This window comes from Equus asinus, chromosome 25 (assembly GCF_041296235.1).
Source record: "Equus asinus isolate D_3611 breed Donkey chromosome 25, EquAss-T2T_v2, whole genome shotgun sequence".
Lineage (NCBI taxonomy): Eukaryota > Metazoa > Chordata > Mammalia > Perissodactyla > Equidae > Equus > Equus asinus.
This window is the reverse complement of record NC_091814.1, coordinates 10,774,098-10,787,004: the sequence shown is the minus strand read 5'-3', so window position 1 is coordinate 10,787,004 and position 12,907 is coordinate 10,774,098. Positions and strand designations below refer to the sequence as shown.

The window sequence follows — 12,907 nt, the reverse complement described above, 5'->3', positions numbered from 1 at the left end:
TATATCTTTCAAACCTATATTAACCTCCCAAATTTCACTGAATTGCATTAAGAATTAATAGCACACTCATACAAAGTTTTCTTAACCATCACTTCGTTTTAAAGAAGCCTAACTATAAAATGGAACTCAGGAGTACTTTGTTACTCTTTCTCAAATTCTAAATTTCCTTCTTTAATTGCTCTTGTGGAGCCAAAGGACAAAATAATGCAAATCGAGAAACGTTTCACTCCTTTCTCTCCCTTCCCACAACCTAATTCTTCCCACTGAATTTGACTCAACAAAAAAGCTTTGCAGTGTGTACATATCTCACCAAGTGGGAAGACGAAAGGCATGACTGAGATGCCTAAAAGTGTTTCCTTAACTACAGGCAATAAAAATACCAGGTGGGTGGGAGGGATTCCACAAGTGCAAAAAACAATAAAGTCTGAGTGATAGTAACAATATTCTGCCACAGTTTCAATGACTTGAACATTATTTAGAATACAAAATCCCATCCCGTATTCTTGCTATATAAAGCGAGTATGATTATGAAATATTTCCCTCCAGGAAAATCACATCCTCACTGAGTTTCTAAACAGACAAGTGCCCGCTGATTACCTAGGTCTTTCATCAAAATGGCCTTGTAATATTTCTTCTGCAATGCTGACATGCCATGGTATATCACTACTTCCGTCTTCTTGGGAAGCTCTGTAGCTACCTCAGCTTTCACTCGCCTCAGCAGAAATGGCTGCAAGAGCTGGTGTAGTTCACTTGCTGCACGAGAAAAAAAAACACACACACAACTGGTGTGGAACGAAAGCAAGACCAAGGCATTGAACTATTAGAGAACATACAGCAATTTATTTTCATTCTAATTTTCATGCCAATTCTGCATTCTAGGTTGGTATGGTAATTTTTCATAGTATTTCTTCCTCCATTAGGTTCTTCCCAATTCCTTCTAAAATCATTAATGGCTGTTAACTCAAGAACTAGGAACACTCAAAGAACTTCATTCTTACTAATCATCTCAGTTGCATGAGCTTTTCTGCTTCCAGGATACTTTTGCATTTAACCACTTGGACGAGCATAACAGCTTAGCAATGTAGGGCAAGTAAGTAATATTGTCCCCATTTTTACAGCTAAGTTAAGTGAGGCTCAGAGAAATTAGGCATATTATCTAAAGTCACACAGCTGGATGCTAATGTTGCTATTATTCAAACTTAATTCTTTTGACTTCAACTCCCTTGTTCCTTCCCCAGGTGCCAAGAACTTCAAAAACTAGCCTAAAGTGGAATTACACCCTGTGGAGGGTTGTGAGATACAGCAAATAAAAATACAAGAGCCCAGTTAAATTGGAATTTCAGATAAATAACGAATAATTTTTAATATGAGCATGTCCCTTGTAATATTTTATTGGGTGTTGGGAGCAATCAGAGCAGGTTCCCCAAGCCACCCTCAGCCTTTGGTGTGGGGAATTCTTGCTATGAGAAGCCCTCCAACTCATATTCACCTAGTACACACATACACAATAGCAGGCATGCCTATCATTTGCTCTGAATCATCATCTTGGGATAATATTACAGGATAGACAGATAGCTCTATGAGGCAGAGGGCCAAAGGTGTGAGGGGAAGAAGACTACAACTGCAGCTATATGAACGAGGAAGCCTTCCCCCTTTCATTCCACCACGGGTCCATCCCAGACTTTTGGTTTTGGTACAATATTAAAAGAGACATCAGTGCTGTGAATGCTTTACAGCACCCACACGCTTTTCTGCCTCAGGAAGTAGCAAAGTTAACAAAGTCCTTATAAAAATTACGTGGGGGAAAAAAAGTCTGCAAATCAGCAGATACTTTCTATTTCTTCCAAAAATGATCCAAATAAGCCCTATTGTAAAATCATGTAACAAACAAGAGAGTCACGAATAGCAGACAACTGGGAAGAACATGAGGGATCTAACATCACTGTATTTCTGTGTGGCTGTTTTTCTCCCTGGAAGGTGTCCTCTAGTTACTGACTCTTTCTTTTCTATCTATAACGACTATCTTTCATGCACTGTGGCAGTTTCTGGGCCCAGATCTCTTGGGCATGATTTATAGGAAGGGAACTTGCCTGACTCAGACTCTTTCTCAATATCCTGGTAACGCTGAACAAAATCTTCCACCTGCTCCTTGGAAAAGAGATCAGGCTCCACAAAACTCAGGAGAGAGTAGAGCTCTTGGAGGCTGTTCTGGATGGGAGTTCCGGTCAACAGGAGACTGAAGACTACTGAGAACTCAAATACATAAATAAGTAAAGTAAAAAATCCATAACATCTGAAAGCAAGACTGAGTTACTCATCACAACCCTGACCCACACAAAGAAAGGCATGATTTAACGGAATGACCACAGGCACATGAAATCAGAAGGCTCACATTCAAGTTGTACACTACTTGTTTGATGTTGGAAATACACCTCGTCGGTTTCAACTAAAAGGGGATAATAATCCTGCAAAGGAAATACCATTATAAGAATGTAAGTAAAATCACTTTGTGAACTCTGAAGTACTACAGGAGTATTCAATATGGTTACTGTTATTCAATCTATATGGGGATTCAAGGTATGTGTCATAACCTATGTGAGGGAGTCTACTGGGGCGTCAGAGGCACACAGCAGATACTTATGCAGTTTGAGAAGCCCAAAGCTAAAGCATCAGGCCCCATCACTATAAGCAAGAAGCAAGAAGACCTGTACTAAAAGAATATCCTTTCATAAAACTTTACAGTGCATCACATGCAAGACTTCAAGATTTCCGGATGTTTCTTGGCCATATACAGCCCCAAAGGGAAAGGAATTCTTTAAATTTTGAGCAACAGATGAGTGCTCCAAGAATAAGAAACTAATGAAGTAAAAGGTTAGGGAAAACAATAACAACAGATATTAGGTCAAGCAAAGGACAACTCTGAACTGACAGTAACAAGAACTTATACCATTTGAGTTAAATAATATAGCAAAAAGGGAAAGTCATATCCTGTATATGTATATTAAATATTAAAACAGTATGTGTATGTATATGCACATATACATACATACACATACACACTGTATTTTGATATTTAAAATAATATATTTTGATTTTTAAAAATAATATATATGCATATTTATATGCTGGGTGTACATATACACAGCAAAGGACATGGCAGCATATATACCAAATGTTAATGTATGTAGGCGAGGAGGATTATTGGTGGTTTTTACTTTTCTTCTTCTGTTTCTATATTTCGATTTGAGGGAGTTATAAGAGCACATTACTTCTGAAAGAAGAAAAGGTAATAAATGAAATGACACAATCAATTAAAACTGATTTGAAAATCTTTTACGGCTTTTTTAGGCAATCTTCCTTTCTTGCTTGTTTCTTTTTAAAAGGTTTAATCCATGTCCACCCATTCATGCCTGCTCTGCTTGCAGCGTGATGTTTCCATAGTGTTTCAAGTACAAGAACTGGTCAACAATAAATGTTTGCAATTTAACTCACATTTTCAACAGAATGTGTTCACCAAACAAAGAACTGAGGTGACCAAAGAAGACGAGATCACAAAGATAATCAAGGTTTTTGGTCACTACAATCAACTTCACATAAGTTATCATTTTTATTCAAAGCAGTGTCCATTTTGTCATCAAAACTTATAACCAGGTTAAAAAAAATCCAGAAACAATTTGTTTGTGTATAATATTTTTTAAACTTTTGTTGTATAAAATATTGTGCAAACATTTCTCATATTATTAAATATTCTTCTGCATAATTTTTCAAGGCAGGCTTACTCTGTAAATGTACTGAACAGGTATAGCAAAAATTGTGTAACTACTTCCCTATGTTTCACTTTAGGTTGCTTCCAACTATTACAAACAAGCTGAACACAACATTAGGAAGGGGAAAAAAGGCAGTTACCCTTCTCCCCACGTCTCTGCCCAATCACTAAATGTAAGTCTTTCTTCCTAACCAACTAGTTGTCTGCAATTCAAATCTCAACAACAGAATGCTTAGGTGATGTCGAAAATTTCCTCAGTCAATCCCTCTGAACCTTATGAATAACAAGAAAAGGCTCTGAGGCCATCAACAGAACTTAGTTTCCCCACTCCAGACCCAGGGCTCTTTCACTACACCTGCTCATCTCCTCGCACTGTAAACGAGGAAACTGGCATGACAGTTGATGAAGCAGTCTCTTCCAAGGTTAGGCACCAGCATATGACAACCTCTCGGGAAAGATACACTGTTAAGAGTCCCTACAAAGAAAGCAAAAGACACCACAGAGCAGAGGGGGCCCACCAGGGACAGCAATCTTTGAGACTGTGCTAATAATAGATGGTGACCATATCTACATTATAATGCTAAAAACTACAACTTTTAGCCTGTAAATATGGAATTCAGATCTAACACTTTCCTCTGAATTTATTAACTGACTTATTATAGGTCAATGATGGTCACAGAAATTTGCACACTTGGACTCATGAATAACAAGCCTAACTAGGTCAATAAGAAGGTTACTTTATATCTACAAGCTGTTCCACTGGTTCCTCGGAAGAGGGCAAATCTAGGGCTACAATGACGTTTCTCATTTTCTTTGGCAGAACAATGCCAGAGATCACGAGACGGGAGTGAGGTGAAGGGTGTCAAACCCAAAAGTAGGACAAAGATAAGAGAGATTGGAGATAAAACCCAATGATGTGAAATCAGCCTCTTCTTGACTCTGTGAACTGTCGAATTTTTTAAATAGGTAAATGAGGGGAGGGGTACAATGTTAGATGTATCTGCTATTGCAGACAGAATTATAATAAAACTACTTCTTAAAGAAATTGCCCCTTTGAAGAAGGTAAGAGAGTTGAAACACATCCAAAAATACAATGTATTTTATTGGTATAGAGTCTTATTTATTTAATAACCAGATTTTAGTAAATGTTATCTCCTGTGTAAAAGACAAGAAGAAAAGAAGTTAGGCCATATACTTTCGTCATCTGCAAAATGTTCACTTGGCCCTGCAGAAATCTGACTGGAAAAAAGTTTCAACTAAATTGACTCTATACAGGCCTAAACTAATATTTTTTTAAAAGGAATTATATCACAACTAAGACTAGGGGCTGGCCCGGTGGCACAGCAGTTAAGTTCGCACGTTCCACTTTGGTGGTCTAGGGTTCGCCAGTTTGGATGCTGGGTGTGGACCTAAGCATTGCTTGTCAAGCCATGCTGTGGCAGACGTCCCACATAGAAAGTACAGGAAAATGGGTATGGATGTTAGCTTTTGCTTCCTCAGCAAGAAGAGGGGGATTGGTGGCAGACGTTAGCTCAGGGCTGATCTCCCCTCCCCACAAAAAAACACAAAAAACTAAGACTATCCTGTGAGTTTACCTCTGAAAGTGTCTTATGCAGCAAGGAGCCTTGGTTTTTCAATCTGTGAGCTTCATCTACAACAAGAACACTCCAAGGGAAGCTGTGAGAGAAAAACCCAAACTTTCAGTTTTGTGTAACTCAACACATCTCACAACCAAAAAGTCTTACTATAAAACTGTGACTGACTGTTTTTGAGAAGACTAATATGAAGTCCATCCTATTAGAAACACATTCAAATTTCCTTCTTATCTGAGAGCCTACTACATACACAAGAGCATATCCAGATACAGTAGTAAAATTAAGGGAATTTTTTCCCCAAGATGGGAAAGATATATACATTGAAGGCAGAAAGGAAGGAGCCAGAGATAGAAAGCAAAAAGAAACATTTATGATCACCTACTATGTGCCAGACACGGAGTGTGGGGCTTTATGTATATTATTTAATTCAAAAGAATATAGTGAGTAGACGTTATTGTGCTCATTTGACCAACAAGGAAACTAAAGCTCAGAAAGGTTAGGTGACTTGGTCAAGGTCACAAAGCCAGTATGAGGTAGAGGTGAGATTCAAACCTAGAAGAAAAATCAAGAGACAGTAGTATCACAGCGGCTAAAAAAAGTATGATTTTAAAATGAGGAAGTGGTGAACAGGACCAAATGTTGCAGATATACAGGAAGGTACATCCATTGGATTTGTTAAAATGGAAGTCATTGGTAGCTGTTGTCAGAGCACATTTTGTAGCATAGGAGGCTACAACAACAATTTCTCAAGAAGTTTCATTCATAAAAGCATATCCTTTGACAATCCTGGGGAGCTGTTCCAAAAAAAAATTTGAAATATGGAAAAATATGTATGTATGAATATGTTCCCAGCTGCATTATTTAAAATAGCAAAAAAGTGAAAATAATAATAAGTTTGATGATAGGTGATGAAATATTACATAGCATTTTAAATGGTAAATATGAATATGTTACAATAAAAAAAGGCCTATACAAAACTAAAAAAGATATAAATATTATATATCCTTTTTCACAAATATGAAAACCATGTGAAAGACATGAAGTGTAAGTTAGAAGATTTTTAAGTTTTTATTGTTTGTAAACATTCTGTAATTCCATTATTTTTATACTTAAAAAAAACAATGTATATACAAGAAAGGCAGAATATTGGAAAGACAGTGAGTATGGAAATAAAAATCTCTCAAAAATTAAGAGAAAGATCTTAAGCAGAAGTTAGGCCTATAAGGAGGAAGCCCTCCTCTTCTGAGGCTACAAAGAAAATCCAGAAAATGGCTGCAGAAACAGATACCTTGTACCAGTGACGTTAAGAGTGGTACAGGTGGAGGGAGACCTGGGTCCAAAGAGACTGTAGAAATTGGGACCATTCCTGCTGAGCGGCATGAGCAGGTGATGCATCTAAGGATTAGAAGGAATAAGGATACAGCTGAAGTTGGACACTGGTCATGAGATAGGCTATGAAAGCGGCCAGAGTGTAGTGCCTGGTCCCTGCTTAGATTAGCATTCAAAGCAGACTAGGTCCTATTTCTTTCCAAAGAACTAGATATTTATAGGCTTTTACATACAGCGAGAATCCAATAAAAACTTCTTCAACGAAAAAGGCTACAGGGATGTGGATTTTGGCTCAGTGGAAGGAAGTAGGTTGATTCACTCAGCAAAGGACGTTCTAAAGGATGTTCCCTGAAAAGGTATTAATAGGTGTAGGCAATTCCAACATTGAATGGAGACTGGGACAAGGTAACTTCTAATCCTCTTGATGCAAAGATTTTATAAGTCTATTGTTTGTTAACAATATGAAAAATATGAAATTTTTTGATATGTGCACAGTCTTAACTCTCCACAATAAACCTCTTTAGGGCAGAGATTATATTACATTTTCTAGCTGAGTGTGCAATACAGTAATACACAAAATAACCTTGCCAAATGTACTGAAAGAATACATTGTGTTCTTGGGATTCATACTATGAGTCAACATGATAAATGTCACCTTATTTAGGTTCTTACATTCACCTGTAATGGATTCCAGACAGATGATCTGATACAGAAAGACTGTATTTCTGCTCAACAATGCAAAACTCCACTGCACTCAGATACTTTGAGAAGCTCTCTTAAAAAGACGCTCCACAGCAGTGAGTGCTGGGTCTGGATGTCTGCTTTACCATTTACTAGCAATTTACCTTGGGATGGGTTTTAATCTCTTACTTTCCTCAACTATAAAATGGATGATAATAGTTGCCTAGTAGGGTTTTCACGAAGATCAAACACGATAATTTATGTAAATTAATGTCCCAATCTTCTTATCCTTTGAGACTTCCTAAATATTGTCTTGTAACATGGATATCTGTATACTTCTTATCCCTCTATTAGAGTTTCTGTCTTCTTAGAGTAGCTCTATGGGTTACCTCCCCGGTATTGCTGATACTCCCAGAACAATGCCTTTCCAAAGGAAAGATTTTCAACAAAGAGCAAGTTGGATGTTTATAATAAAAAAGAAAAAAAGAGGACACGCGTATCCTCTTCCCAAGAAAAGATAATATGTTCACTTAAGTGAAACAAAATACTAGATGGAAGTCATGAAATCTGACTGAGCCTTTAGCATTTCAAAATAAGACAAAAATAGGAATCCAACTCAGAAGAACCCGGATGAGAAATAACATTTAAAATACTAAAAAAGCACTTGGAAAACAAAAGTCTCTGAACATCAGAGATGCAAATCCCCACCTGCTCAGGTCATAACTACATAAGCTATGGAGAATGAAACCTGTCAACATACCTTCTTCTCTTATTTACCTAAAGTCTAGCTCTTGTTTAATTTACATTGTAACTGTTGTCTTGACCACATGCTGCAACATGTCATCCCTACCATCAGGTGGTACTGAGTTAAATCTAAGTTTCCTATATTTCATGAGCTGATACGATGCCTGATAGCTAATCAATTAGAAGTATACTTAAAACTTCCTTTCTAAAAAGCTAATTTTATAGCATTGATTGCTACTTCAGGATATTTCCAGGAAAAAGCTGAAACAACTGATCTCATATATTGTAGCAAAATCTCCAAACAGCAGCCATGAAAGATGTCTAGGCAAGTTGTAATGTAAAGAATGTAAAAGGAACCACCCACCATGTTTACCTTATCTCCTTAATCCTCATAACGACCATCCAAGGTAAGAGATTTAATTTCCCCATTTTACAGGTCAAGAAGCTGAGTCTCATGGAGGTTAAGGTAACTAATCAAGGTCACACAGTTTATGGGTAGGGGCCTGGACTGTAGGACTCCTGCCATGCCTCCTATCGGTAAATAAGACTCATGGAAGACACAGCAGGAAACAAGCAAAGCACTAAAATCTGAAGGAAAGACATGACTTTCATGACAAATTCAACACAATTTCTGAAGTAGTGCAACATACTCACGATTTTAGAAATGATGCATCTTTCAAGCAAATCTGAAAAATTAAGGAAGACACATTATAAAAGCTGACATTGACATAACTCTGATATTAATAAGCTAGTTTCTTGTTAACTCTCCTAAACAACAGGACTTAGCTAAGTCTTATTCATTCACTAAGTAAAAAACGTTCTGAGCATAATTTCTAAGTAGCAATATCTTACAGACAAACAAAAGAGAGACATGAATAAGTGGAAGGTGTTCCTTACATTGGTCCAAACAGTCTTAGTTTGAAGAACAATGACTTAAAAAGAGACGGGAGGGGGAGTCCCCATGGCAGAGTGGTTAATTTCAGCATGTTTCGTTTCCATAGCCTGGCTAGCAAATTGGGATCCCAGGCACAGACCTACACCGCTCATCAGCCACTCTGTGGTGGTGACCCATATATAAAGTAGAGGAAGACTGGCACAGATGTTAGCTTAGGGCTAGTCTTCCTCAGCAAAAAATGAGGAGGCAGGCTAATCTTCCTCAGCAAAAAAAAAAAAAGAGAGACTGGAACTAAGTGTCCTCCATTCTCATTCCTCAGTAACAGAGATGATGCCTCAGCTGACAAAACCCTTTCCCCTGCCTATCTGCCTCCTTGTTTTCACTGACCAAGAGGCAGCTCAAGTGCCACCTCCCTGAGAAGTCTTCCCCCTAGATCCACCAGGAAAGAAAAGGAGAGATATCTAACTAATTTGGAGCACAATGGTCCTTCACTTCCTTTGGTCACAGCCCTGCTCTGAGAATCTAATGGAAGTAGACTTTCTTCTCAGAAAAATATGTGTTCTCAAAAAAAATTAAGGGCCGGCTCTGTGGCCGAGTGGTTAAGTTTGCGTGCTCTGCTGCGGCAGCCCAGGGTTCAGATCCTGGGTGTGGACAGGGCACCGCTCATCAGGCCACGTTGAGGCAGCGTCCCACATCCCACAACTAGAAAGGACCTGCAACTAAGATATACAACTATGTACCCGGGGGAGGGTTTGGGAAATAAAGCAGAAAAAAAAAAAAAAAGATTGGCAACAGTTGTTAGCCCAGGTGCCAATCCTTAAAAAAAAAAAAGGAAGATTGGCAACAGTTGTTAGCCTCGGTGCCAATCTTTAAAAAAAAAAAATTTAAATATAATTCCAGTGGATTCTATAACTTCTAAGGTCCCAGGTTAAGAGTGCTTGCTATAGAGAAAAAATGGATACCTCATAGGTAGTTAGCAGTACATGAAAACAAGCCTCCTGTTTCAGGTCTTGCTGTAGGTGGGCTCTCTCCTCCTTGTCACCTGCATATGTGACACAGGAAAGACCTGGAGCAAATCTGAATCCAAGAAAAGAGGTAGATGAACATAAATGCAGAGCCATGGGAAAAGGTATGCATACGTGGAAACTTGCATTTCATGGAAGGATTGCAGACGTGCAGACCACAGGACGCCCTGTAACCAGAAAGAGTCCTGGGACTCTGGAATCTTACCTAGAGCAATGGGTAAACCTAAGAGTAAGTCCCTGTGTGAAAAGGAGGAAGGGTCAGATCAACATCTAAAAGGGCCTGTGCTGACTCTAAAAAGAAAACTATTTTTTCCATGTTGGTTATTTCCTATGTCACTTTGAAAAAGATGGCTTCTCATTTAGTTCAGCAAAATTTACTGAAAATGAGTACTGACCTTCAAATTGCCAAATAGTAATAATAACACCCATTGGAGCCTCCCCTCATAAGATCCTCAGTCTCTAACTACATTGCCTCAGGTCAGAGTTTTTGGAAAGAAATAAACTCACTGCGTAGGACAACATGCTGTTTTATCATATTTCACATATCACCCAGAAGAAAAATCTTAATCAATGTAAAAAATAAAATTTCATCTATATCTACTTGTACCTTTCCATCTCTTCTTTCCAGTTGCTTAAAACAGACAAGGGACAAAGAATCAGGAATGGCCCTTCATCATTCAGTCTTCCTGCCAAGTAAATGAAGAGAGCAATAGCCTGGAACACAGACAAAGAAGGCAGTTTTGATCATATTTCCACATGAGAAACAACCACAAACTTCCCACAATCTTGTAGGGAACACAAACTCTTATAGAAGACTTGGTTTACAGAAATATAATGTACCGTACAATCTCCCACATATTAGAAGAGTCACCCATTCCTAGAGTGAAATCGCAGAAGCCTAAATATAATTGCCAAAGAAAGGTATGGTACTCAATTACATCCATCGTTAACAAGCAACAGTGCTCCACATTTAGGTAACTGAACCTCTAATGCAAAGAAAAAAATCAGGAAGCACAACAGAAATCAATGAAAACAATGCACATAATGCACACGATACTCTGTGAACATATGGCAAGAAGTACCAAGATGTGACTATAAAGATTATCAACCACACGGTGGCCTCCGCTGCTTGCCAGGCTCTCCTAAGGGGGAAAGATTTCCTTCCTTCCCAACCTCCTCCCCCCCATGTGCATTTATAGAGTACCTTCTATTTGCTAGAAACTGTTCTGAGCTCTGGCATATAACAGTGAAAAGAGAAACAAACTCCTAGCTCCCCTGAAGTATACATTCTAGTGAGGAAAACAATAAATAATGCCTCACAAGCTTAAGTTGGGATATAACATGGAAATCTCTGTAAACCAAAGTAGGCTTCCTTGAGGATACGGCTGCACACTTTTGACTAGAAAAGTTTCTTTAAAAGCTTGCTGTGATATACAGAAAAGCAGGATTCTTTTATACAACAAAAAGTCTGAGGATCCCCCATCCCCAAATGGTGAACCTTTTCTCAGAAAATCTGTCCTAAAGATATAATCCAAAATCCTGTGAAAGCTACACACCCCAAGACGTTTGCATCAAGCTTGATTTAAATTGCACAACAAGAGGAGAACTTGCCATTCCTCATCTGTAGAACATTTCAGTACATTATGATCAATTCTCCTGACTGAACATCATGCATCCAGTAGAAAATAATGACTGGGAAGCATATAATAAAATGCAAAATTACAATGACAGTGTTAGATTACTAAAATACAAAGTATGTGTGCACTATAATTTCAACCATGTAAAACATACATTGCCATTCATGGTTATGATTAGAGTGTTGTGGTTATGGGGTGGCAATTATTTTTTTTAACAGAGATTACACTAATTTTATAGTGGAAATAATTTTCTTTTTTAACTACCTATGTCTTCTCAGCCCAGACTGTGCCAGAGAAACCACCCAATAGGTACTTACTGGATTAAAACTATTCTTTTAGCTTTTGCTGAGGATGCTATTTAGAGAAAATTTATCTTTTATTACTGTAAACCAGATATAACTAAAACACAAATTTGGATTCAGCAGTGAACTCTACCAAACGTTTAAGGAAGGAACAACACCAATTCTACACAAACTCTTCCAGAAAACTGAAGAGGGGGAATACCTCGCAACACATTCTATGATGGCAGCTTTATCCTAATACCAAAACCAGACAAAAATATTCCAAGAAAAGGAAACTACACACCAATATCCTTCATGAACATAGATGTAAAACTTCTAAACAAAATGTTAGCAAGATGAACTTGTAGGTGTGGTATTTTTAGGGCACTTAAAGTAGAGCTATATGAACACTCTGAGGAAAGGTAAAGAACAAGTGGCATTTGCTGGCTCTAACTGAAGTCAGGGCAATTCCAATGTCTGAGGCAAAGGAGACTGCAGGGAAGGCTCTGTAGCTTGTCCAAGAGCCCCTTAGCCTGGCTCCCAGAGACATCCAGGAAAGTTACCTTTGCTCTAATTCCACAGCTCTCACTTCAGGAATGTACTAGAACCAGGCTTATTTGTCTGAGAAATCTGAGAGTGACAAATGAGGTACCTCCAGGTACCACACTTGCAGGTCATACTGTACTCTGAATAGCCCCAAGATTGATGCAGTACACCTGGCTTAAATAAAGTAGTCTCCAACCCATGATCAGACTAGCCTATGTGCAGAACTGCTCCAGCCTGATGTTTATGTATGTGAGGTTAGACTTGGAGAGGGCAGTTGAGCTTCTAAAAGGACTGACGAGACCTTCACTCTTTCTGTTTGTTCACCAGTGAAACCTTTTTGGTATCGAGAAAATTATACTTTTACGGTTTCTGATCAAGTTGCCTCTGCTGTGTACCTTGACTGCACTG

At 38.3% G+C, this 12,907-nt stretch overlaps 1 protein-coding gene across 3 annotated transcripts in view; it reads right to left on the bottom strand.

The window, feature by feature from the left end:
* Window positions 1–12,907, bottom strand: part of CHD1L (chromodomain helicase DNA binding protein 1 like) — a 61,094-nt gene that overhangs the window by 36,244 nt on the left and 11,943 nt on the right. For 2 of the 3 annotated variants that reach the window (XM_044757982.2, XM_070496999.1), the window contains exons 3-8: window positions 10,643–10,749; window positions 9,973–10,087; window positions 8,770–8,801; window positions 5,362–5,443; window positions 2,091–2,253; window positions 598–753 (exon numbers count right to left, since the gene is read on the bottom strand). In XM_044757982.2, the coding sequence (XP_044613917.2) occupies window positions 598–753; window positions 2,091–2,253; window positions 5,362–5,443; window positions 8,770–8,801; window positions 9,973–10,087; window positions 10,643–10,749 (655 nt within the window). Of the gene's footprint in view, window positions 1–597; window positions 754–2,086; window positions 2,254–5,361; window positions 5,444–8,769; window positions 8,802–9,972; window positions 10,088–10,642; window positions 10,750–12,907 lie in introns of all 3 variants that reach the window. The other variant, XM_070496998.1, reaches the window with a different exon arrangement.